The following is a 26,657-nucleotide window of genomic DNA, read 5'->3' as shown; positions in this document are numbered from 1 at the left end:
AGGTGGCCTCCCCAGCCAGTCCATAGCATCGCATCCCAGCTCCCTGGCGCCAGGAGCAAGTCCCTTTGTAATAGTGAGATGGCTTCCGTACAGCACTCAGAACTTGCAGGGTATTTCCAAGCCTGGGAGTGACAGGATGCTTTCTCATAGCGCCGAGTTGTAAAGTATCAACCCAGTGGAGAGCACCTTGGATGTTTTGAGTTTTCCTTCCTTCCTTCTCCTTTCTTCCTCCCTCCCTTCTCTTCCCCGGCCCTCCTTCTTCTCCTTCTTCTCCCTCACCTCCTCCTTTCTCTCCCCCCTTCTTTTTCTTCTTCACGTGCATTTTCAGAACACTGAGGATGCCCAGTGGCTGTGCAGCAGTGTACTGTTTACAAATATTTCCCTGACATGCTCTGGCAATGCCTGCAAGCAGGCATCAACTCCGCCCACTTGCAATGCCTCTATGCCTCATCCCCACCCCAGACACAGAGGAGAGGCCCCTCCAGGCAGAAAAGTGTTGCTACTCCATTCCTAGGCCTTATCAGAAGAGGCCTCCACAGCCAGCCCACAACAACATCGGGCCAAGGGAGCGGATCCCACCAATCACTGGGGCCTGCCCACTTGCCCAGCCGTTCCCATCCCCTCCCTGGTCCTGGAATCGGTCTGCTCTCAGAGTTGGCTGCAGCTGCAGGGTTTCCTGTATCCTCTGCCCTTGGCTGCCTGTCCCCCCAGGGAGAGCACAAGTTCCTCCAAAGCAAGACCCCAGCCCTTGGCACCTTTGGGTCTTTGCACTGTTTTTACTCTCAACACTTCTGACAACAAATGTGGTGGGTTTCTTTTTTCTGATATACATACCAACAACAAATTGTCCAACTCTCTGGAAACGAGCTAGGTGTCCTACAATTCAATTCAATTCTGACACCAACTCCATGGAGCCTCAGACCCCACAGGTTGAGGGCTCAGTCCCACAAGGTTGCCCCCACTTCAGACTCCAGTCACAAGTATGGGGTACCCAGGGTGCCCAATCTGCTGTCCAACTTGGTGACAAAATCGAGGGTTCCCACACATCCCCTTCACTTTCAATAATTTGCTAGAACGGCCTATAGCACTCAGGAAAACAGTTAACTTACTATCACTGGTTTATTATAAAGGATACAAATGAACAGGGTACCAGGTCCAGAGCTTCTGTCCCCATGCAGTTGGGGTGTGCCACCCTCCCTGCAGGCGGATGTGTTTGCCAACCCAGCAGCTCTCTGAACCCCCATCATTTAGGGGTTTTTCTGGAGGTTCATCATGTAGGAATGATTAATTAACTCATTGGTCATGGGTGATTATGTCATCTCCAGCCCCACTCCCCTCCCTGGAGAGGGGGCGTGGAGCTGAACGTTCCAAGCCTCTAATCCCTGGGTGGGCTCCTCTGGTGCCACCAGCCCTCATCCGGAAGCTATCTGGAGCCCACCAAGCCCACCTCATTACCATAAATTCAGGTAAGGTTGAGAGGGGCTCGTTATGAACAACAAAAGACTCTCCCATCACTCAGCAAATTCTATGGGTTTTAGACAGTCGAGACCAGAACAAGGGAACAGACCAAATATATATTCCTGATTCTAACACAATATCATGGGACCCCATTGCAGGGCAGGGCACAGAGTAGGTCTGCTTAATGAAGGAAGTACAGTGTTCTGTGAGCCTCACCATGAAACAAGGCTGCCACCTCCCCCGGTCCCGAGAGCAGCCAGCAATGAGCTCACCCCTGTGGGGTCAGGGGCATCTCCGCAGGGGTTTTAGACCCAGACAGAGCTGGTGTTACATCCCAGCTCCATCTGGGGTTCCCACAAGCCCAGATTTCTCAGGTCCCTCCGTAATAGGGGCACAAGGCGACGCCGGCCCCTCAGGGCATGTGGATGTCAGGGGCACAGCAGAGAGAGGGTAGGATAAAGGTGGCTGCCTTGGCCTGTAATTTAGACAGGAAGGTCTGGCGGCTGGTGGGAGGGCCTCGTGGGGCCGGGGTGGTCCTGAGGACTGCGTGCTGCCGGCCCAACTACGCCCCTGCCTCAGCCAGACAACGAGCCTCTGGAAGGTGTTGGCACACAGGAGGGTCCCTCAGGCGGCGCGGGGGTGGGGTGCGGGGAACAGCAGGGGATCAGGGAGGAGAGGGTGAGACTGCAGGAGTCTGGGGCAGGTGGAGAGCTTTTCCGGGTTCTGGGGAGCAGGGCTCTGGGAAATGATGGGGTCGGGCTCCACGGTGGAGAAGCAGCTGCGGCAGCACCGAGAGCCGGCTCACGGAGCGCTCGCACGCCCGCCTGCGCAGGGCACCTGGCGGCCCGGCGCCTCACTCTCTCCACCTGTGAAGTGGGGCAGCAGCGCAGGGAGCGCCGGAAGGAGAAAGGTTTGCAAACCGGGAAGAGCCGGCGGTGGTGGGCGGGGCGGCGCCTGGAGGCGGAGCCCGGCCTGCGGCCCAGCAGAGACGCGAGTCGTCGTAGTGGCCGAGGTAAGCAGAGAGGCGGCGGCGACGCGGCGGCGACAGTAAGTGCGGGCCGGCTGTCGGGCGCGGGTCTGGCCCCCCCCCCAGCTCTTCAGGCCCTCGGTCGCCCACTGGGCTCGCGCAGTCGGCGGCCTCCCGCCGCGGCCCTCCTGGGGGGCTCCGCGGGAGCCTCAGGACCCCGGCCTCTGTCTTGGCGCCTCTCGCTGTGGCCCCCTCCCCAGCGTCCCTCCGCTTCCTCTCCGCCCTCTCTCCTCCTCCCCCTACTTTCCCTCTTTCTGGGTCTCTATCTTCTTTCTCCCCCAGATTCTCCGCCCTCCTCCCCATGGATTTCCTGAGACTGGACCTCACCGCCTGGATATGGGGGGCCTGGGTATGGACAGGTCAGCCCAGAGTATCCAGAAGGTGGCTGACTGTCCAAACTGGGAAGCCTGAGGCTGGGGGTGTCCACAACCCCAAGGCACATTCTGCCATGGCCTGTGGGTGGCACCGTGAGTTTCCCAGCAGTGCTTTCCCGTAGGTTAGCTTCACCAGCCCCCCTGCCCCCATTTCATAGGTGAGGAAATAGAGACACAGAGGCGAGATTGCCAGAGTCAGTAAGAAACTTCCTGGAAACCAGCACCCAGACCTGGAGGATGGCCTGCAATGACTCCAGGCCCCGGGAGTTTCTGCTGCTTCGTGCAGCGGCTGCCCCTTGCCCCAGGTCACCCAGGACGGGAGCAGGGCTGAGCCCAACGAGCTCCTGCAGGTGCCTGAGGAACACACTCCAGGCCACAGCCAGCCCACCAGCCGAGGCTCTTCCTTACCTTTTTAATCCAAAAGCCAGCAGCTCGTTTTCATCAAGAGTAATAAGACTTTGCTCACTCCAGTGCCTTGGCCTGTGACCTGGGTGAGAGGAAATTCCAGGCTCCTTCGAAGCTTTGTCAAGGCTGAATGGTCCTGGACAAATAGATATCTGGAGCTGAGAATGGACTCCGGCAGAGTGTGGCCTGGGTGACCGAGCTGTTGGCCCCTGCACCCACACTTGGAGCTGGAGCATCTGGAAGGAACCACTTGGCCTTTGTCTGTTGTCCTACGTGGGTCATAATTTTTACATTTTAAACACTAATTTAGAAATGGGGTGTGTGTGTGTGTGTGTGTGTGTGTGTGTGTGTGTGTGCGCGCACACATGTGCACGTGTGGCCACACTGTCTGGTTAGTGCTGAGCTCCCTGTGAGCAAAGCTGGGAAAGGGCTCTGCTCAACCAGGGGAGTTTAAAATAGACTTGCTGACTCGGATGCTCTGGGTATCCGGCATCCTCCTGCCTGCCTGCTGCAGGGTATATGCTGCCCCAGTAGGGGAAAGCGTCCTGGCTGCCCCCATTCATTCCATTCATTCCAGAGTCCATTCATTCAGCAAACATTGATGAGGGTGCCCTGCAGTGCTGCCTTCACCGCTGCTCACACTCACTGGCCTGGAGCCAGCAGACAAGGGTGCACGTTGCCAGCCACCTGCCTCCCAGGGACGCCATGGAGTCCACATGGGCTCAGACTGCTTGGCTATGTAACCTTACTCTTACTGTGTGACTTTGGGCAAATTGCTCAACCTCTTTGAGGCTCACTCTTCACCTGTGAAATGGGTCTTAGAGTACTACCTACTATACTGGGCTGTGGTCAGCCTCAAGTGCTAGGTACAGACCTTGACATGCATGAGTACTGGATTTAATTTTAACTATCGGGAATTCTTACTGTTTGAATGTGGGACAAATCAAGTGACGTAAGTCCTCATCCTTTGCTTCTGATAAAAAGGAGACAATAATTTCTGTCCTGCCTAATTCCGGGAAATGTTGTGAGGCTCTCCCGAAATAGTAGCAGAGCCTGATAAGGCTCTGTACCTCTGTGACACAGTGCTCCCATCTCACCTGGCCTGGCTTGGTGCTCTGAGTTAAGGCTCAGACTCCTACGTGAGCCGAGGCGCATTGATTTGTTTATTGCAGAAGGGACTGCAGAGTATCCCATCCTCAGCTTTATGGAAATATTTCCCATTTATCAAGCTGCTGTCATGGCCTGTGTGCTATATAGGGCATAGAAGCAGGCGTGCTACCTTGCAGCTAAACTCCACAGCCAGCCGGCCAGGTGACAAGCTGAGGATGGCAGGGAAGATGCTGACGTTTGTCAGCATTGCCAGCCAGTCGCAGTTTACAAAAACCATTGGAAAAAGGCTTCCCTGGGTTTGCGGATGGGGATGGGGAAGGTGAGGGTCAGAGCATGGTGACTTGCCCAAGGCCATCTACACAATTGTTACTGGCAACCTGGAATCTTCGATTTGTCTTAGCTGCTACCACAAATGGGGAGTTGCTGTCTCGTGGTGGGATGTGATGAACAGAGGTGGGGACCCAGGCCAGAGCTGCAGGCTCAGGCTTGGCCACTGGCCTGGTTTGTGACCCGTTCTTTGGACCTCGGTTTCCCCACAAATGAAATGAGAGAGTGGACTATTAGATGTTTCAAACCAGCTTCTGGGGGCAGCGCTAGACACCATGAGGTTGTTTGTTGTTGTTAACATTATTTAATTTGAATGCCTTTATTTTTATTTATAATTTTATTTTTGAACAGATAATACATTCACAAAGTTCAGAATTCGAGAGGCGCAGAAGAGTATGCAGTGAAGTCCCCACCCTCCCCATCCCTAGCCTCCCACCTCAGAGGCAACCACTGTTTGAAATTTTTTGTGTCCTTCCAGAGGATATACGTACATATGTGTATTTTCTCCTTCCCATCTACCCCATCCCTGCTTTTTTGCACAAATAGTACCATATTCTGCACACTTTTCCTGCTCCTTACTTTTCTCACATAAAGTTGAAGAGTTTAGAGAGCACTGTGTGCTCATCAGGGGTCCTAATTCCTTTTGTTATGGCTGCTTAGAAAGTTCGATGCCTTGAGACCAGATTTGCCCTTGCAGGTTGATTGCCACAGGCCCCACCATGCCGCATTGCCTTACTCCCAGCTGCCCCACAATTATTTGCTACTCTGTTGCCCTTGTATGGACTGGGTGGGGGGAACCTGAGGTCACTTACAGTGTGACATCTTATCCTTCTCCCTAATCTTTAAACCTGAAGCTCTCGAACCACACCTTGGTGACCCTGTAGACCTCAGAGTGGGGACATAGTCAGCTCTGTAGGATGGGTGAGTTCCGGCCTCAGCTGCTGATCACCTGCCCCATGTCTGCTTCTCTCTCTGCTCCAACAGTGGCCATCGTCTCAGAGGATGACTTTCATCAAAGCTCCAACTCCACCTACAGAACTGCAAGCAGCTCTCTCCGAGCTGACCAAGAAGCACTGCTTGAGAAGCTGCTGGACCACCCGCCGCCCGGCCTCCAGAGGCCCAAGGACCGCTTCAGTGGTACCTACATCATCTTCTTCAGCTTGGGCATCGGTGGCCTGCTGCCATGGAACTTCTTTGTCACGGCCCAGGAGTACTGGATATTCAAACTCAGCAACTGTTCCAGCCCAGCCACACTGGAGGAGTCTAAGGGCTCGGACATCCTGGTAAGGCGTGTTCCTCCTGGGAGGCGGTGAAGGGCGACTTCATTTGGGTGCACCCTTCCAGGGAGGCTTGCAGCGTCCTAAGAGTATGGATGCGAATTGGGAAGCTGTGTGGAGTATAGTACGTAGATGGAATTCACTTCAGCCCTAAAACATGCTCTGTGTTGTATATGAGGCCTCATGCTTCAGGTGGCAGGGGAAGATGGAAATGGATAAGACACAGCCCCAGCCTTCACATTGCTTAGTATTTAACTTGGGGAGGAGACGCAAATGATGATTCTGTGCCGTGTGGTATGGTAACCAAGAATTCAGAGTCCATGCCTCCAGGAGTCTGAAAGAGTGGATATAATAGTGCTAAGTTCAGCTGTGAGTTGCAGAAAATTCCATAAGAGCAGTGGCTACCACAAGATAGAAGGTCATTTTTCTCTCATGTGCAAGTCTGGAGGGGGCCAGCCCAATGCTAGTGTGATGTTCCATGTTTGCAGGAACCTAGTTACTCCACCATATGTAGCTTCCATGTTCAAGATCACTTCATAGTCTAAAATGGCTGTTGGAATTCTAGCCATTACATCAAGTAGGAAGAGGAAAAGGACAGTTATAAGAACATAAACACTCTGGGAAGTAAAACACATTGCTTTTGCTCATATCGCATTGGTCAGTCGTGTGACCACAAGCACTGCAAAGGAGGCTGGGAAGTGTAGTCTTTAAGTGTTGTCTTTATCCCGAGAACCATGTACCCAGCCCAGATAGGAGTCTGTGTAGTTATGGAAGATGGGGAATTGAAGACTGGGCGTAAGTAGTCTTGTTATTAGGGGAGAGATCTCTGCAACTTAGAAGAATGGGGAGGAGACATTCCAGGTGGAAGGAAAACTCTGAGCTATGGCAGGTTGGGAGGAAAGTTCAGATGTCTATTAGGAACAGTGAAGCATCTGGTTTTGCTATATGTGGGGTGCATATAAGAGAGAAATAAGGCTTGAGATAATTTCCTGGGCCTTGAAGGCTTTGCTTGGGCCTTGAATGTCAAGGTGAGGAGTCTCAGTTTGGTTGGCAGGTGGCATCAAGCCCTCTCTCTCCACCTGGGGCTGCTCATTTTGTGGGGTGACTTTTCCCATGGGCAGGGAGAGTGTTAAAGAAAAAATTATTCTGCCACTTGTTAAAGTGGTAAGGAAACCTTTACTCAAGACTGTTGCAGTAAGGGAGAGAGATTGGGCTCAGCTCCAAATACTGCAAGGACAAGTGGGGATTTATAGCTAAGGAGCAAAGTGAGGGGGTCAGTGGTTGGAACATTACTAAGAGGAATCATCAGGGTAGAGGGATTTTTTTTCCTCATAAATTAAGGTTTCATTATAATTTGGTTTAGTATAAAAATTGTCACTAACCTTACTTGGAAAGTAGCCATAGCATTTGAGAATTATTTCTTTTTTTAATGTTGAAGTATAGTTAATTTACAATGAAGGGTAGGGGGATTCTTGCTAAAGGCAGGCCAATGACATAGACACCAAGGGTGGGGGATGAAGAACTTGATCAGATCTCGAGGGTGATAAGATATCAAGGGTGGGGGGATTCTCCAAAAACTGACTTCGAAGGATTCTTGCTAAGACTGAGCTGGCAGGTGGAGACAGGCCGGGGGCTAAGGTCCAGGTTTAGTGGAGAAGAGGGTTCAGTGTGGTTACTCTGTCAGGAGCCTCAGTTTTCGCAGCTGATCTAGGGCAAGGTCTGCTCTCTCTTGAAAGCTCATGGATGGGGGAAGCAGGGTGCTCTAAAGGCATCCCAGGCTGCGGGTTGCCAGCTGCCCCTCTCCTCCAGGGGTGCTCCAGGGGACAAGAAGAGGATACCCTAGCAGACCCTAGCCATACCCATCAACTGGCCTAGGAGTTGGCTCGCCACCCCTTTTCTGAGAGCACCTTTGAACTCCCTGACCTAACCCCACGGAACTTTCAATGAGTCTGATGCATTGACTGAGGCATCCCTATCGTCTGTCTGGAAGGGCTCTACCATGGCTATGCAGTGGAATCACCCAGGGAGCTTTTTAAAATTTCCAGTCTGGGCCCTACCCCAGAGATGCTGATTGAATAAGGCCGAGGTGAGGTGTGGACATGGGCATTTCAAGACTTCACACTCCCTCCTCCAGCTCCAGCCCCTTGGTTCTGACACCCTGTGAGGGCCTCTCCCTGTTAACTGAGGAATTCACACATGCCTCCAGAGGCCAGAGCAGTGCGTATAAACTCATTTCTGCAGTGAAGGGCTGTCACGGAACCTAGTATAGTAATTTAGAGCGTCCTCCTCAAGGCGTGGTCTTGGGACCAGGCATCACTGGGAGTGTGTTAGTGATGCAGAGTCTCAGGCCCCCAGACTGACTGAGTCAGGAGCTGCCAACACGCCGCCCTGGTGACTGGCAGGTATGGTAGAGTTTGGGAAGCACTGGCTAGGGCAGGGCTTTTGGAAACAGACTGCATGGGTTCAAACCCTGCCTCTGCTCTTAGCTCCCTGGCCTCTCGGTGCTGCCTCGCCTTGCAGGCATATAACAGGAGGATGATACACCCACCAACTTCTTAGGGTTGTGGTGAGGGTTAAGTAAATTCACAGGCATGCAAAGCACTTAGCGCAGGGCCTGGCACCACTACTGTGAGTTCTGTATAGACATTATGATCATTATTATCCTTCGAGGAATGGGGCCACACTGTGAGCTGCAGGTGGCCCTGCTGTATTTCCAGACGTCTGGCTTCGCCGGGGTGCTTTATGATCCACTCTCATTTACCAGTGACTCAAGCGTCCCAGCTTTCTGCCAGCCTCCGTAAATCAGCCAACTCACTTGGGCTTCATCCAGAAGATCCCTGTCTGTCTGGGCCAGCACCCGGCCCTGGGTGGCCCCCAGGGCTACATTCCATGTGCACCTGTCCTGCCTCCTCTTCTGCCCGCTGCCCTGGCCCCAGCAGCGGGCTGCCCAGGGCAGGCGAGGATGTGCGGTCCAGTCCCTGGGAGTGGCCCTCGCCCAGCGGAGGTGTGCCGTGAGCGGCTCTTGCTGCGAGGCAGTCCCTTCCCAGCTGCAGGCACTTAGCATTCCAGGCCCTGCTGCTATGCTTTATTGCCTCTTTCCAAGTGCTGGCAGGTGCAGATGTAGTACCTGCGGCTGCCCGGAGCTCCTCGCTCTTGGCATCGGAGATGAGAGACCTGTCACCCCTCGATTCATGGGCCAGGTTTGGGAAGCAAGCATGCTGGGGTGTTTCTGCATTTTGTGCGCCATTTTTCTTTGCCTAATTCCTCATTCCTGCCACCCGCCTCCCCAGTTCTTTCCCCCTCTCTTCCTGATTTCCCTGCGAGAGGCGGCTGGTCTGTGCTGTCACCTGAGGGCTACTCTGGGGGGAGCGAGCGGGGAAGAGTCAAATGGGTCTGTCTCCAGCCACCACCTGCAGCTCAATTAGCTGTGGGCCTGGATGTTGGTTGTTCTCCGTACTTCCTTTTTATATTTCCCAGGGACGGATACCATTGGGTGGGGAATTTGACTCCGTAGGGGTGTTTGCACAGACCCCCTCCCCGGTTATGTCACTTTCAAGGTCACCCCCCTTCTCAGGATCATTTTCTTCTGCCTGGAACACCCTTGGGGTGGTTTAGAAAGCATTCTCAGGCTCGCCTGCCCCCTTGTCTCCGTTCTCTGGAATAAGAACTTTGAATAAACTCACCACAAGACTGTGGGCCCAGAGCCAAAAAAATGAGAGCATAAAAGAGGAAGAACTGATAGGAAAAGATGGTGCTTTGGGGAGCCGCCTTCCGAGCCTGACTCTGGGCCACCATGCTGGCAAGGGTGCCAAACACACTGTCTCTCATTAACCCTGTTTCTGGGGGGTTTTTTCAGGCAAAAAGCCAGAGGCTCAGAGAGGTTCGATAGCCTGCCCCTAATCACATAGCTAGGAAGGGCTGTAAACAGTTTTACGGAGAATTTAGGTGGATAGATGACTGCAGAATTTGTCCTGCTCGGAGGGTAGTGCAGACGGGACTGTCCTGGAGACAGAGGCCACCCCACACCCTGATGTGGCCAAACCGTATTATCTTTCTTCCTGTGGAGAGCCTGACCCTGGTCTGGCCTCCTTTTCCCCCCTGGAAGCCCAGGTGCCTTAGCTGTACCCCTGGATTCTGGACCCAGCTTCCAAGCTGTCAGCATCCCTGATCCCTTCCCCACACCACCTCTACCACATCCCCCTGCCCCCCACCCCAGTCCTCCCCTGGCTCTGGGGTTCGTAAACCATCCCTGATCCTGTGGGGGGCCTCCTTGGCCTCTCCTGCAAGCCTGTAGCGCTGCCGCTGGGCCCGGGACTATAAGGCGGACACACACCCCCTTTCTGCCCCAGAGAAGGTGGTGATGACACCTTCTCCCGGTCCTCCCCTGCCACGAGGCCTCCACGGCCCCTGCCCACGCATTCTTCCCATTCGCCTTGGCCTGCCCAGGGCTCCTCTCTGAGGGGGCTGCGGGACATGGCCAGGTCGTGGGTGGGACCCACAGTCCGACTTGGTGTCAGCGGGGCCAGGACCCACGCCTGGCCATCTGTTGCCATCCTGTCCATCCCCTGACCAGAGGCACTCCAGGGGCTCAGACCAGGGAGTGGGGCAGGAGGTAGGTGTGTCTGTTACTCCTGGGAACCTCCCCTGCCTCCACCCTTCTGAACTACGGGCTCCTCATCTGGGTCCCCAGAGCCTGGCGTACTTCCCCATCAGGTCCTCACCCCACAACTCATGGTATTGAGGACTTATTGTGGGGTAGCAACACTCTCAGCACTTTGCCTGCATTAACTAATTTAACCCCCAGCACCCTGTGAGGTAGGAACTGCTATTATCCGTGGTGACAGTACCCTTTTCAAAGGTGAGAATGCCTCCCCCGCCAAACCGTTTGCTCTTTTGGAATAGTGAATACAGTTCTCTTACTCTGCATCCCTGTGCCCCCAGCATAGAGTTGCACATGATAAGTATTTGTTGCTTTAGTTATTATATGGCTGGGGAAGGAAGCCCCATCACCCCAATCCAGGATAGGGAGGGCGTGGCTTTACAAGGGAGCAGAAGATCTGGGGGTCACAGTGGCCACCACCAAAGGAGTTCTGACGTTTCAGGTGGGCTAGCAGAGACACGAAGTGGGCTTCCTGCATAGGGAAGGGATCCAGGTTGATCTGGTTCAGAAGGTCTCTGAGCATCTTCTCATTTATGGCACCTTTGTCCTGGCCCAACCCCTCAGCCCCGCAAAGAAGCAGGATAGCATGACTTGGGAGCTATTCTTACGACTAAGGGCAGACATCCCAATTCAAGGAGAAGGGCTAAAAGCAACCAGGATGAACTAGTTTTGAGAAGGACAGATTATCAGAGGTCTTGGTAACGACCTGTTGATTTTACAAAGTCCCCGCCACACAGCCTGTACCTGCCGCCATTGGACCCACCATCTTACTTCATCTGCAGGATGACCTGGTGAGTTAGGTGCTGTAGCCCCAGTTTTCAGATGGAGAAACTGAGCCTCACAGATCTGGAGACACTGACCCAAGGTCACTGACTAGCAAGTGACAGAACTGGGCTGTGGACCAGTCTGGAGGTCAGCGGAGCCTGTGCTGGTAACCGGCGTACTCTGGCCTCTCCATCTCCCCTAGCGTCCTCCGCTCTGGCTGGACGGTAGAATCACCCGGAGAGTTGTGAAAACCTACCCGCCTGCCCCACCCACCTGATTCTGGTGACATTGAAGGAGGGGCCTGGGCAGAAGCATTCTTAAGCTCTGGGAAGAAGCATTCTTAAGCCTTAAGGTGAGGCTAACATGCAGCCCCATGATCCAAGAGAAAGGTTAGCAGGTGGGGGTGATGAATAGCTGTCCTCTGCCTCTACCAGAGCATCCATTGAATGGGCTTAGGCTACATCATGAGAGACTTAGGTGAGCCCTCTAGAAGGACTTCCTGCAGTGCAAGTGGTCAAAGCTGGCAGTGGAGGGGAGAATGAGAGCAGGCTCTCTACTGCAAGTCTGAGGAATGGTTTTCCTTAACCTGGTCTTCAGAGAGTGTGGGGTGCACTCTGGGACCCTTACAAACGGAGATGGTGATGCCAAAAGCTCAGCCTTTTTTGCACCGGTGCCGAATCAAATCTCAGAGACAGAGTTTTGGGTAATGTAGAAAAGAAGAGCTTTATTGTTTTGCCAGGCAAAGGGGGACACAGCAGGCTCCTGCCCTGAAAAGCTATGTGTCCCAACCTGGAGGATTTGGTGAGGAGTTTTATAGCAATGATTCAAGGGTGGGGTTGCTGATAAGATCAGGGTGTGTGCAGGGCCTGCACTCCCCTAATCCGGTCTCAGGTACGCAGGCCTCTCACTGTTGTGGCCTCTCCCGTTGCAGAGCACAGGCTCTGGACGCGCAGGCTCAGCGGCCATGGCCCACGGGCCCAGCCGCTCCGTGGCATGTGGGATCCTCCCAGACCGGGGCACGAACCCGTGTCCCCTGCATCGGCAGGCGGACTCTCAACCACTGCGCCACCAGGGAAGCCCTCAGGTAATCTTCTTGATGAGCTTCTCTGGTATGAAGAATGCTGACATATTCCATTTGTTGGGTTTTAATTCTATAAAGAGCTTAAAGACACTGTTATGTGTATCCCTTGAGGGCCCTGCCCCGAGGCTGCACTATTGTTTCTTGGCTGCTCCTCCCTTGTCTTTGCATCCCCTCCCTTCCCTGATTAGCAACTTTTCCAATCTGCCCTTTGGAACTCAGGGAAGGTGTGGAGGCTGGAGTCTGTTCCCTACAAAAAAGGGGGTACAGAAGGGCTTCTGTGCCCAGGAGCCCCATAGGGTCCTGCTCTGTTTGACTGGATGGAGGGTCTGGTGCTCGCTTGACCTAAATGCTTTGGGCTTAATTCCTCAATGTGACTCTGCTGTCCCCTGATGCCTGACAGCCTGGAAAGAGACTTCAGCCCTTCCTCTGGGCACACGCTCAGTGTGAGCTGAGGGGTTCCATAGCCACCTTCCTCTTCCTCCTTGTTTGCCAGCCTCCTGAAAAAGGAGCAGTAGGGCCGACTGGGCACCGAAGTGGATGTCCTAGCACCTAGGGTAGCACAGGCCAGAGCAAGTGAAGCCGTGAGAACGGAGGACAGGGAAATGGAGACAGTCCCGGCCTCTGCTCTCCTGGGCTGCTGTCACTGCCGGGACCAGCCAGTACCCTCTCTGTGCTGGATCAGGGAGTGGACTGTGACCTGCTCCTGGAGTTTTTAGAGCCCTGCGTAGTTGATTTTGTAAAAGCTCTGTACCTGGGAGGAAGCTGGGTCTGTCTGTCTCGTGGGACTGCAGGGTAGCTGGGAGCAGCCCAGAGGGTGACAGAAGGACTTCCTTCAGCCCCAGCCCTAGCGGTGCCCTCCCCTGCTGTGTGGCTTGGGGCCAGGCTCCGTGGCCCCTGGGTGCTCTGAGCACAGACCCACGATGGGGAGTCCGCAGCATGTACAGAGCGCCCCAGATGTCGCCGGGAGGGAAGCCTGGTATTTACTGCGCATCTCCTACACGGTAGCTGTGGTGTGAGGGATGGGCCGAATCCTCCTAACGTTCACCACCTTGACCAAACCCTCGCCCTGTGCCAGCACTGTACTGAGGGCTCTGATTTGCTTATTAATTCCACGATATTTATTAAGCAACCTACTGTGTGCCAGAAGCTTTCTTTTCCTTATCTCTTTTGCTCCTTACTACAGCCCTCAGGGATAGGTATTATTATACCCATTTTACAGAGAAGGGAACCAAAGCTCAGAAAATACAGGTTATTTGTTCCCAGGCACAGAGTCAGTGACTCAGGCCGGGCCGTCTGAACCCACATCGTCCATGCCCTTAACCCTGGGCTCCATATCGGCCTCTCCAGATGTTTTCAGGCGACACCTTTCATCTGGCAGGACGCACATGTCTGTAATGGAAGCAGCAGTTTCACGGAGCAGCATCTACACTTAAAACAATCTCTGATTGTAGTTTTCAAGGAGGAGCAAGTGATCATCCGTGCTGATCTTATAAATGGCTTATAAGCCACCCAGGCTGAGGAGGATGGAGAGCTTGCCTTTGGATTTAACCTCGTGTGGGCCCTTGGTGGCCTTGGGGAGCAGCGACATGGGGGTAGGGGCAGAAGCTGGACCCGAGGCCGTGAGGGAGAGGATGGGGGAGGGACTGGGGAGACCGCAAACCTGGGAAATACTTCTAGGAGTTTTGCTCTGCAACTCTTTCCTTCTGGAGGATTGGAGCGGGAGTTACAGGGGATGTGTGGTCAAGAGGGTACGGATTTTCTGGGTTTGTTTTTTTTTTTTTTTTTTTTCTTGGCGGTACGCTGGCCTCTCACTGCTGTGGCCTCTCCCGTTGCGGAGCACAGGCTCCGGACGCGCAGGCTCAGCGGCCACGGCTCACGGGCCCAGCCGCTCCGCGGCATGTGGGATCTTCCCGGACCGGGGCACGAACCCGTGTCCCCTGCATCGGCAGGCGGACTCTCAACCACTGTGCCACCAGGGAAGTCTGGTTTGTTGTATTTTTAACACAGGAGAAATAGCAGGTAGTTTGTGTGCTCATGTGAATGGTCCAGTGGAGAGGGGACCGTGGGTGCTGAGGACGAGGAAGAAACATAGCTGAGTGCAGTCTGCGAGCAGACAGGGCCTGGGCTCGGGGCACAGTGGAGGGGGTCCTGGAAAAGCACGCAGATGATTCATCCTGAGGAACAGGAAAGAAGGCAGTAAAAGTGAAAATGAAATAAAATTCTGGTTGTGACCCATTAAGTGGATTTCATATCCTTTATGAACAGGATTGCAACCTGTCATTTGAAAAGCCCTGCTCCACCCATTTGCCTGTCACCTCACATCCAGCCATAAGGATGCATTTTGCCCACAGAGGAGGAAAGTGAAGCAATAAGTGACTTGCTGATGCCACAGGGCTATGAAGACAAGAGTGGGGGCCGTAACCCAGGGGTATCTATGAGTCTGTATCAGGTTTCCTGGGGCACTTGGCAGACACCCAGATTCCCAGACTCCGCTCTGCTGGCTCCTCCTCCCTGGGGTGGGCCTGGGCACTGTTGCCAGGTGCTCCTGACATGGCCAGCTGGCAGGGTAGCAGGTATCCAGTTCTCCTCTGTCCACATGCTGTTCCTTGAGAAGCACCATTCTGGTGTAGATGGATCGTGACGCTCCTGCAGTCCACTCCTAGTGCAACTCAGACCTCTCCGAATGGAAAAGGTGCCTAGATTCCATTTGGCAATCTACTTCTTAAGAGCAGAATTCTGAAGAATAGTGCTAAGTGAGGGAAACACCCTTCCTTACACCATGAAAGCATTGTAAGGCAGGATTTTGCCTGAGCCCTGTCATCCCAGGAAAGGAGAAGTTGGGGGCAGTCTGGGGGTCAGGCAGGTTAGGATGGGGCTATAGGCTTCCTGAGCAGGGCATGGGTGAGTGGCCACCAGGCAGAGAGGGCAGGTCCCTCCTCCCAGCTGCCCAGTGGCCTGGGCTAGCATGGATGGCTGCTCTAAACCATTTTTAAAAATTAGAACCAAAGTGAGTCATTTTTTTTTAATTCCCTTGTCCACCCTCTGATTCTAACTGCAGACCCAGCCAGCATGCTATTCCCAGTAAATACACCTGTGATGGCTTTTTCTTCTGTTTTTAGCTCTTGCTGTGTCCTGCAGAGGGAGAGAAAAAGCCCGACCTGAAACGCTGTCAGTCATGCCTTCAGTGGCCTCGACTTCTCTTTTTATTTTCTCCCTGTGTGCTCAGGGCCCCTGTCCACAGCTGCGCCCTGCTCCCTGGCCCTCCCAGGCTCTCGATCGCTCCCCCTCTGCCTTCGGTTTTACTTCTTCCTGCACACATCCTTAGAATCTAGAGGTGATTTCCTCGACAAATTAGAACACAGCCTGGGCCTTACGTGCTCGATTGTCTCGAGTACCCGGAGAGCAGAACCAAACTGTAGTCTTGGCCGAGCACCTTCATTACAGGGCCATCTTATGGGAGGGATCCGTGATGGCAGCAGCGACCTGGGAGGCCCTCTTGGGAGTCCCATGTGTGTGCACACACACGCACGCACGCATGCATCTGAGGCCTGTAGCAGCCTGTGGTTTCTGCCCACATGAACCCCCAAAGAAAAACAGCCTCCCTGTAGAGGAGAGGGCCTGTTGGGTGAGGAAGTGCAGCTGGGTCTGCTCAGGACTGCCTCTTCCTGGTTGTTCTCCTGGGTTTCCTTCTGCAGAGAGCAGCTGGAGCACCGCCAGGCCACCTCATTTTTTTTTGTTTTGGTTTTGGTTTTTTGTCTACCGCTTCCTCTTTAGGCACATGCCACAGGGCCTGGTCCCTGTCCCTAGCCATCAGCCCTGGGTTGCTGATGTGTGTCAGCCCTCAGGGGGCTGCAGAAGCTGAGGGGAGGTGGGGAATTTCCTTGGAAGGCCTCTTCCTCCTTGCCCTGGCCACATGATCAGGCTGCAGAAGAGGAAGGACAGGCTGGCCGAGCGTCAGCAGGGACCGAGCCCTGAATCAGCTCTCACCCCGCAGAGGTTGTGTGTGGACTTACAGGCTCCCTGTTTCTCGGACCTTTCCCTCTACCTGTTTCTGAGCCATCTCCCTGCCTACTAAGGTTCCAGCCTGAGGGTGCGTAGGGGGCACATAAGATGCAGATCCAAGGCCTGCTTGCCCCTCAGGGACCTGGCGAAGGTGGGGTGGAAGGTTGACGGAAGTGATGTTGTCATTTTCCGTGCTCACCCTGCATGGTGGAAGAACCTGGGACTCAGGAGAGCTGGATTGTTTCTGACTCTTTGTCAAATTTGCGGGGCAACTTAGGGCTCCATTACCTTGTTTAAGAAACTAGATCGAGGCTGGCAAACTTTTTCTAAAGGGCCAGAGGGTAAATGCTTTAGGTTTTGCGGGCCACAGGATCCCTGTTTAACAGGTGCTCAGCTCTGCCCTTGTAGAGTGAAAGCCACTGTGGATAATTCGTAAACAAAGGGGTGCAACTATTGTCCAGTATGTACAAAAACAGAGGGTGGGCAGATTTGTCCCCAGGCCAGCCTTTTGCCAGGACTAGCCGCTCCCTCGTGGTTCTCCCCCTATGAGCGTTGTGAGATCCGTTATAGAGGTGCCTACCTGGCTTAATTTCTCTTCATAACACTTATCGCTGCCTGACATATTGTCTGTTTGTTTATGCATTAGCCCGGTGTCTGCTTGACCAGAGCATCAGTTCCACGAAAGCAGGAACTTGGACTGAATCCCCTGTGAATAGCTATGGGGCTCAATAAGTATGAGCAGAGTGATGAGTTAATCAGTAAGCATTCGCAGAGGGCCAGTCACGTGTCAGGGCTGGACTGCTGGCCGGGAGGGGCACGGGAGGAAGACTGTCGTCCCAGGATTAGACGCCGTGGTCCCATATTCAGGGGGGTGGAATCTCACTGTGGGGTCATTATTTTACCCGCACGCCCAGACTACACCGGAGCAGACTTCCTTCCCTGCCCCTGCCCAGTCGAGTTGCTCAAGCCTGAAACTGAGGCGTTACCTTTATTTCCCTCTGTCTTTCCACCCCCACCTTCAGCCCATCAGCAAGTCTTGTCAATTCTACCTCTGAAACGTCTCAATCCCTCCAGTTCTCCTCTCCACGGTCTCAGCCTCGCTGGCCCCCAGGGCGCCCCCTTCAGTCGATTCTCCATGGAGGCTGCAGAAGCGGTCTCTTGAAGACAAAACAGAGAAGCTGTCCACTGCGGCAAGTAAGGGGACAGAGGACTGGGTCTGAGCTATGTGACTTTGGGCAAGTACCCGACCTCTCTGAGCCTCAGCGTCCTCCTCTGCAACATAGAGGGAGCAAAGACGTGATGAACACGCGGAATGGCACTGTGTGGTGGGGGCTTGGTGAATGGGTGCTGGTACCACGTTTCTCAGCTGTTCAGAATCCCACATCCAAACTCCAACCCCAGCCTGGACGCCCAGGCCCTGCGCATGCCCCCAGCCTGGTCCCCTCCTCTCTCCCTCACTCCCAGGATTCCAAAATCACCCTGGTTTTTCAGTTGCTTGAACACACTAAGCTCCTTCATGCTGCAGCAGGACCGTGCTCCCCCTCTACCCCCTACAAAGACTCTGGGAAGAATCTCGCCTCCTCCAGGTCCCAGGGGCTCCCAGCGAGCCTTGGCTCCCCTTGGCCTGCGGCAGCACAACTCCAGTCTCGGCCTCTGCGTTCACTGGGCGCCCTCCCTGTGTGTCTGTCTCTGTGCCCTCTCCTTCTTGTAAGGACACTGGTCCCTGGATTTAGGGCTCACTCTGATCCAGTGTGACGTCGTCTTAACTAATTATATCCGCACAGACCCTATTTCCAAATCAGGTCGCATTTGAGATTCTGTGTTGACGTGAATTTGGGGGGGACACAGTTCAGCCCATTATAGTGGGTGGCATGTGGTGACAGGAGCCTGAGGGCTCAGACCAGGCGGTGGTTATGGGTGGGCTGCAAAGAGGACCCCTTGAAGGAGTCTTTCCCCAGAGCCACCCAGGAGCGGGTAAGGCGTTCACAGTGAGGGCAGAGGCTGCATTTTTAGGGAGTTTGGAGTGAAAGGATGGAGGGGCCTGGTGGCCAAAGACTGTGAAGTCAAAGAGGTTTTTTTCTTAGCCCAAGGGAGACCTGAGTGAGCCTCTTAGGCAGAAGAGTAGGAGGGAGCAGCAGTGAGGGAGAGAGAGAGGAAATGCGGGTGGGGAAGGTGCGGATTCGTGGTGGAGGAAGAGCACCTTCTTGCCCTGGAAAGCTTTACACAGAGGGGAGGGAGGTCAGGGGAGCTCATTCCAGAAAACCTCAGGAACTTTGCTTATCCTCTGGCAGGAGTTCCAAAGGAGGTGTGAAAGAAGATCACAGGCTGAGGAGGGCTTCCAAGCTACTGAAGAGCAAGATTTATAGTGGCCCCGGGGAGTCTGGGCCTGGAGAAGGCCTGAGAGTCCATGCTCAGGCCAAGCATCGGGGCTGATGTTAGAACAGCATGCAAAGGTCTCATGGGGCCTTCTCTCCTTGGAGTGGCTGGGTCATCTTTCCAGGCCTTACCTGTCTGGCTCTGACCCCAGCTTTGCTGTGCCCTTGGGCCCCTGGCTACCCCGTCACACCTCGGTGGATCTGGGCTCCTGTTTCCCTCACCTCTCTGAGCCCTGGAACAGGCATTGCCCCTCCCTGCTCATCCAGGCCCCCAGCCACAAACCCCTTAGTTTTCTGAGGCCGGTGCCCCAAACGGGGCCTCAGAAGCCACAGACAGGACGCCACCTGCACCCCTCGCGGGGACACCAGCCCTCTGCTCACTTCTTAGCCTGCCCAGAAGTGACTGTGACCAGTGCCAGGGTGGAGGCGCTTCCCCTGCAGCATCCCAGGCACAGAACTCAGCTCTGGGCTGTCCGAAGGCAGCAAGTTTGCAATGGCAAAAGCTATTCTTGGCTCCAGCCTGCTCGCTGCTGCTAATTTCATGCTCCTGTGATCCAGGTAACGCTTTGCTGCCTCGAGCTGCCACTCCCCAGGCTTGAGCCGCTTTTTCTCGCCCCGCAGGAGCCCAGCTGCCTCTGCTGTGCTCTTGAGGTGGGGGCCACGCAAAGCTGCCTCTCAGAAGCCGCTGGGCAGCCGGCCCCAAGCTAGGTGGCCGCGACTCGTGACTAATTTGCTGCACTTATTTCAAAGTGCGCAAATGGCATTCGGGGCAGAGGAAGCTTACCCAGGGCCTGCCAGAGATAAACGGGCTCATTTCTGGGCCTCCCTGCCTGAAGAAACCTCCTTCCCTGGACTCTGAGCTCAGAATTAAATTCTTCCAGAAGAGATGCTTAGCACGGAGGCTCTCAGCGTGGAGGAGAGGAAATGCTCCCGACGTAAAATGCGCCTCACATCTGGCCAGCTGGCTCTGCTGGGTTTTTAGATTGTGTTTGAAGAGCATCTCTCCCCCTTCCCGGTGTTCACAAGCTAGGCTAGAGGGTCACGGACGGAAATGGTTTCTGCCTCTCCACTGCAAGTGGATCAATGCCCTGTGTCGCAGCTACAGGGCTGCTCCACACCGACCTGGCGCCTGGGGGCCACTGGCACCTAGCGCCCCCCGGCGGGCTCTGTCCACACTCTGGGTTTTGATCCCCGCCCCCACCCATCCTGGGGCGTTCTGCTGGGGTTTGCATGGTCAGGAGAGAAGCTGGAAGCCTGCCCAGTGCTTCCCAACTACAATGTCCTCCTTCACATGGCCTGTGCTTATCAGCAGACCGTGTCCATCCATTTCGGTGGCTGACAGTAGTGAGGGCTTTTCTCTCAATCTTTATTTTTTTGTGTGTGATTTTTACTGCTACTCCGATCTACAGGCCTGAGGAAATGCACAAGGGAATGGACGGTGGGGTTTAAGGAAAAGAGAGAGTTAACAGGCAGAGGGGAGAACTCAAGCCCCATCATTTCTGGCTGGGGCAGAGGGAAGACGCCACCCTGATGGACCCTTTGATCCCGCGGGCTGGTCCCAGCTCACTGCTGGGAAGGCATGTGGGCTGCCAGTCCCGGCCTCTGGGGCAGCCAGGGACATGCTGTAATCCCAGTGACGGTGTTTGGGTTTGTGTGACTGTGAGGCAGGCGGCCTCAGCTACAGTGGCTCTTACGTTTGTGGAGCGATGATAACGATCTCCCCATCCCACCCCTGCCCTGCATCAGAAAATCCTGCCACCAGCACTCTCCAAGTGTGCAACTCTGTGCAATTCATCCACCTCTGTTAACCTCAAGCTTCTTGTCTGTGAAATGGGAGTAATCCCAGTTCTGACTTGCTCTTACACGCTGAGTTAAGAGCAAATGGACTGGGGTCTGTGCAGGCCACATGTGAGCAGTTTTGTTCCAATGTCAATAACCTGGTACTGTGCAGGGCTTCTGTGTCCATTAGATTACCTGACAAGTGCCAAAGAGGACCTTTGATGTTACCTTTGCCAGACGCCGAGCCCTAGGTAATTGCAGAGTGCAGGGGAGATACTGGAGGGCAGGGGGGTTAGACTAGACATTCAAGGAGCAGAAGTTTCCCTCTTTGTTCCTCAGAGCTGGGCTCGCCTCACATTGAGTTGGAGAATTCCGAATGGTGGGGCCGCGCTCTCTCCTCAGCACCCCGAGGGGCAGGGGCAGGTGCTGGGGCTGCATTCCTGGATTGAATGGATCACAGGGTGCCTTTCTGTCTCAGTGCAGTAGATTCCTGTGGGTGCTGAGGAAAGCCTCAGGGCGGTCTGTTCCGACAAGTGAGCTGGGGTTAGAGTCCTGAGTGGCAAAGAAGCACCCATCCCTGCCTTTGCATGTGCTCTTCCCGCCTCTTGGAATGCCATTTCTCTCTCCACCAGCAACACCTCCCCGTATCTGTCTGGCAAGCTTCCCCCCATCTTTCAGGCTACAGTCCAAGATGGCCTCCTATGGGAAGCCCCCCCCCCCCAACTCCCTCCTTCCCTCCCCTCCCCTCCCTTGTATCCATTGTTCTACAGCTGTAGGATTGCACCAGACTACGTGCTGCCTAAGGGCATCAGGCACCCTTTCCTGTCTATTTTATACGCCAAACCACCAGCACGATGTTGGGCACACAGTGAACAGAGGAGTGGGTAGAACAGGAAGGGATGCTGATCTGGATGGACAGTGGCCACTCAGCCAGGCTGAGGGCTGTGGGATTACCAGCCTCTGGGTCTCCCGCCTCCTGGGGCAGGCAGACCTGCTTGGGGACCTTTCATCATCTCATAAAGTCCTGCCCTGCTACACCCACCCACCTTCCAGCCCTGCCTTCTTCCTGAATCAGATACGGTCTCCCACCTGCAATTATGTCAGGCCCAAACTGACCCCCATGAGCTGTGTAAAGCAGGGCTGCCGTGCTGCACAGCTCTGCGGAGCTCCATTCATGTCGCCGTCCACGTGACTGGTCCCCCTGGGGTTGTGCACAGCACAGCCTCCACTGTCACAGGAGGGGGCCCAGTGCCATTGCCCTCCTCCACTCCTCCGAGACCGGAGTCCTTGGTGTCCTTGGGTTTACCTCTGGAGGTAGAGGCTGCAGACTTGTTGCAAGGTGCCTGGTGGGATAAATAACAGCAGAGCCTTCTGAGGGAACTCTCAGGAATCGGTCCCAAGTGGAGGTGAACCATGGTGTGAATTATCCCCAAGCATTGCATTACGTAAAATCAGCCTGTGGGATGGCGATTTCAGATTTCTTCGGAGGGGGCAGCACTGTTACCATTCTGACCGCGATGCGTTTGAACCAGTATTCCGACGTCTTCACACTTCCTTGAGTAAACTGGGAGAAGGTAACCTCAACAGGCCTTGGAAGCAAATGAGACGAACCCAGGAAGTGAGTACCAGCTGCAAGTCTGCAATGTGTGGGATCGAGAATTGAACATAGGGCCTTTGCTGTTGGATGTTTTCAGAAAGGAGCCTGAGGCAGCACCTTACCTGTGATACTCCGTGGGGAGTGCAGTCCTAGGGAAGTAAGAGTGAGGGAAAGGGGAGTGAGGCAGGGATGGAAGAGAGCAGATAGAGGCTGTGGTATCACTGCGCTGGCCACAGCTTTGCAGCTAAACACAGCTGCTTGCTCAGGCACACGGGATGCCTCCCGAGGAGCCGCGTGGAGCCGCCGCAGTTTAGAACACGTGTGGTGGAGGGGGTGAGGAAGGAAAGACGAGCAACGTGTCTCTAGTCTCCTTCCCATCTCCTCTCAATGGTTGAAGCCTACCTTGTGGGTGGGGCTTTGCCTCCCCCACCCTTCAGAGAGGGTCACCCGGCCCCTCCCAGAGCCACCCAGGGAGCAAGAGCCTCTGCGAGCACAGCCCAAGCAGTACGCAGGCTCAGGGGTCTCTCCTTGGCAGCTGGCCCCCCTGCTGGTGGCGGCAGTGACTTTATGACCACGTGGGACCAAGTAGAAAGGCAAATGGCCTAAGGGGCGGGTGAAGCGAGCAGATCTGGGGTGGCACGTAAACTAAGTCCAGTTTCTTGAAATCAGTGCATGCTGCTTGCAAAAATGATCCTAACTTTAGCCAAGGATTTGGAGAGGAAGGGCTAGGGGGACTGATGTGGTCGGCAAGCATAACCTTCGTTCCCCTCGTGGGCAGGCACGTCGGTCCTCATGTCTGGCAAGAAGTTGAATAAAATCATGGTCAGCTCTCTCTGCCTTCATCAAGGAACTGAATTTAAATTGTAACAGGAAGGCTGCGATATTCAGAAAAAACCCATTACTAGGAACTCAGCTATCCCAAACCCTCACTAAATAGGAATCTACTGCTGCAGAACAGAATACTAGCAACTTAGCAGCTTACAACAACACACGTTCGTTATCTCACAGTATCTGTAGGCCAGGAGTCTGGGTACAGCCTAACCCAGTCTTCTGCTCAGGGTCTCACATGGCTGCAGTAAGGGGTTAGCCGAGGCTGCAGTCTCACTGGAGGCTCAGCTGGAGAAGGATCATTTCCAGGCTTACTTGGGTTGTTGGCAGAACTCAGTTCCTTGTGGTTGTAAGACTGAGAGCTTCAGTTTCTTGCTGGGTATTGGCCAGAAACCACTCTCAGCGACTAGGGGCCACCTGCAGTCGTTGCCACGTGGGTTTCCTTAGCCTGGCCCCCTGCCTTCTCCAAGCCATCAAGGGAGGAAAAAAAGAGTCCAGCAAGATGGGTACCACCATCTCATGTAACATAATCCCATCCACATAATTGTGTATACCTGTCACCTTTGCCATGTTCTGTCAGTTAGAAGCAAGTCCAGGCAGGTCCCAGCCACACTCAGCAGAGGGGATGATACAAGGGCATGAACACAGGAGGCTGGGATCATGGGGGCCACCCTAAGAGCCTGCCCACCACACCTCATTTTGCTAGAACTCTGCTTATAAGCAAAAGCAGCAAATAAGTAAAAACCACCACATGTTTGTATCAGGAATTAAGTTTAAAAAAAAAAAGCTCTGTGGGATGTGATGAGTCCACCTGTGTCACTAACCACAGCTCCCGGATCTGAACCAGTAGAAAGATGACCCAGGGTCAAGTCCATTCTTCCCCTGCCTCTGCGCCCCGACCACGTGCCCTTTGTAAAGCAGAGAAATGGGCTCAATCAACAGAAGGGGGGTCCTAGCCTTACCCAGTTGTCAATATTTAAAAAGCTTTTCCAACATTAAAAGGAACTTCTTCTGCTTAAATATCAACAAACCAGAACATTCAATTACCTAGAAAACCCCATTCCTAAAATGTTCAAGCAACCTGAGCCTGCTTGAAAAAACAAAGACAGCTTCTGCATCCCACGTGATGACCGTTTATAGAGCTGCCACAAAATGAACAGCCACTGAAGGAAGGCTGTCATGAGGAACTCAGATTTGGGGCAGTCCTGGCCCCCACCTGCAGCTGTCTCTTCCTTGGGGCCCTTTTCCTTTGCTTCCAGCCGCCCATTGCCTGCCTGGCCTCACCTACGCCCAGCCACTATGTCAAGGAGTAATTGACTGAGTGCCTCGGACCAGTCCAGGCTCCACTGAACCCATCAGGCTAGGACAATGCGGTGGCCCCTCAAAGGAGGAAGGCTATTTCTAAGGCTCATGGTTGATGGACCACAGTAGCTGTGATTATCATTTTAATTACAAGGCCATCACAATCTTATATTCAGGGTGTGGATATCAGAGACCACAAAGCACTCTGCAGCCTTAAAAACAGACTGTGGGAACGGTCTGTGCTTCAGACTAGAAGTGGCCCATTATGACATCTTTCTTTCTTGGCCTCCACATTGCAGTCAGACTCTCCCAGAAAGGAAAGATCTTACCCTCCCTTTTAAGGTCTGGCGCAAATCCCACCTCCTCTGGGATCTTTTCCCAAAACCATATTCATTGCCATTCTCTCCAGGACTCAGCCCCCTCGTCCTGCTTCCCTACCCAGAACTCCCTTAGAACTCCCTGCTCCTGCCACTGATTTGACAACAACCTCCCACAGAATTCTGACAGCTCTTGCTGCGGTGTTTTGAGACATTAAAAAACCTCACACTCTATCTTACACTCCCAATGGGACACCCCGTTCTTAACAGGGAAGAAGCATGTCTTAAACTCTGCAGAGATCCTACAATTGCCCGAGCTGTTTGCACATTGGCAAGATTTTTGCACACATTGTTCTTGGTACTTGGCACATTTGTACTCAAAATAGTTCCCCAGTTAAGTTCAATCTTGTAAACTTTCCAGAGTACTCACAGCTTTTCTATTTTTTAGGGTAAAGAATATCATTCGTATAAAGCCCTTGTACTTGCACACGGTATGCTGAATACATGGAAGCTGTTTTCATGGCTTAGAAACCATTGTCATGACTGACCTGGGGTTCACGGTTTGACATAAAAGGACCAAAGCCAAGATGTGTCAGCCTTTCCAGTGTTTTGGCTTTTTGTTCGACACGTATATTGAGGGATGAGGTACACTCAGTAAAATCTACCCTAGTGAGTGGACAATTCCCTGAGCTTTGAAAAATGCATAAAGTTGCCACTCAGCTTCTTCAGCTGAAAGTTGCAGCACATTATAATCAGGAATCTTCGTCTTTTCTGTGGTCTCATGCACTCTTTGTCTATAATACTGTTGAGCTACTTCCAGGAAAATGCCCTGGCCAGACTAAGAGCCACTTCCCAAAGTGGCTTTGACCTTGGGTAGCAGCTCTATTGAAGGAGCAAATCCAGAGTTGGAACAGAGTTTCTCTGCAAGGATCAGGGCCCCATGTATTTCTAACAGGCCTCACTTGGTTGCGAGAATGTGAGAATGGGGATGAGTCATAACAAAACCCATCTGGATATCTCTGAAATTTGACAATGGGCTAAGACGACCGATAGGATAAAATTTTTCTTTAAACATACATGCATACAAGTCCTGTCTCCATTGCCTCAGACGTGGGTGGAACAGGTAGGATGGGTGGGAGCATAGGCTGCAGAGCGTTAGCGCAGGGACAAAGTCCTACCCTTCCTTATGTCCCCAGCACTTAGCATAGCTCATTGATGGTATCTGTTGTGTGACCGAGTGAGTGGTCTTAGGTTAGAGATGGGGCGAGACCGTGCCATCTCGGGGTGGACTTACCCATCACTCGTAGGTGTCTAGACAGTGGGGAGAAGACCCACCAAGAGGGGCCCCGTCCATGCTCTCAGGTGGGGCCCCTCCCCTCCATCCTGAGTGACCTCAGCGGACTCCTCACTTCTGTGATTGCAGAACTACTTTGAGAGCTACCTGGCCGTTGCCTCCACCGTACCCTCCGTGCTGTGCCTCCTGGTAAATTTCCTGCTTGTCAACAGGTAGGCCACTTTCCTCCCTCTCCCAGGCCCCTGACCTTCACCTCCAGCCTCATCCACTCCCCTTTGGTCCACAGTTGCTTCTCTTCTGCTGGCTTACATGTGTCCACTAAAGTAGGAAGCAGGCAGTTCAGACTCCTCCATGAAGACTGAGAGTCAGATCGGTTACCTGGGGCCCTGCCTATGGAATGCCCGGTCAGGGAGCCACACGCTGCCACATGGGGTCAGAGCTGACTGTCAACAGCTGCCTGGGCCGCAGGGACACCACAGATGGTGGGTGGGGCCCGGGGAGCAAGGTTTGTGGAGGCTGGTCTTCCAAGCCTTTCTGAGAGCCGTCGAAAGGTAAGAGCCTGGGGACTTCCCTGGTGGTCCAATGGTTAGGACTCTGTGCTTCCAACGCAGGGGCCACGGATTCGATCCCCGGTCTGTCAGGGAACTAAGATCCCACATGCCACGTGGAGTGGTCAAAA

The 26,657-nt window shown here is 53.9% G+C and overlaps 1 protein-coding gene across 4 annotated transcripts in view; it reads left to right on the top strand.

Moving 5' to 3' along the window:
• Positions 1 to 2,403: 2,403 nt before the first annotated feature.
• The window catches only part of SLC29A3 (solute carrier family 29 member 3), a 41,692-nt gene continuing 17,438 nt past the window's right edge, over positions 2,404 to 26,657 (top strand). For 2 of the 4 annotated variants that reach the window (XR_010935954.1, XM_067710652.1), the window contains exons 1-3: positions 2,411 to 2,505; positions 5,686 to 5,984; positions 26,108 to 26,190. Coding sequence is in view for 3 of the 4 variants with exons in the window: in XM_067710652.1 (XP_067566753.1) it covers position 2,505; positions 5,686 to 5,984; positions 26,108 to 26,190 (383 nt within the window). In the remaining variant the exon portion in view is untranslated. Of the gene's footprint in view, positions 2,506 to 5,685; positions 5,985 to 26,107; positions 26,191 to 26,657 lie in introns of all 4 variants that reach the window. The other 2 variants (XM_067710654.1, XM_067710653.1) reach the window with 2 other exon arrangements.

This window comes from Pseudorca crassidens, chromosome 16 (assembly GCF_039906515.1).
Source record: "Pseudorca crassidens isolate mPseCra1 chromosome 16, mPseCra1.hap1, whole genome shotgun sequence".
Classification (NCBI taxonomy): domain Eukaryota; kingdom Metazoa; phylum Chordata; class Mammalia; order Artiodactyla; family Delphinidae; genus Pseudorca; species Pseudorca crassidens.
This window is presented reverse-complemented; position numbering and strand designations above follow the sequence as displayed.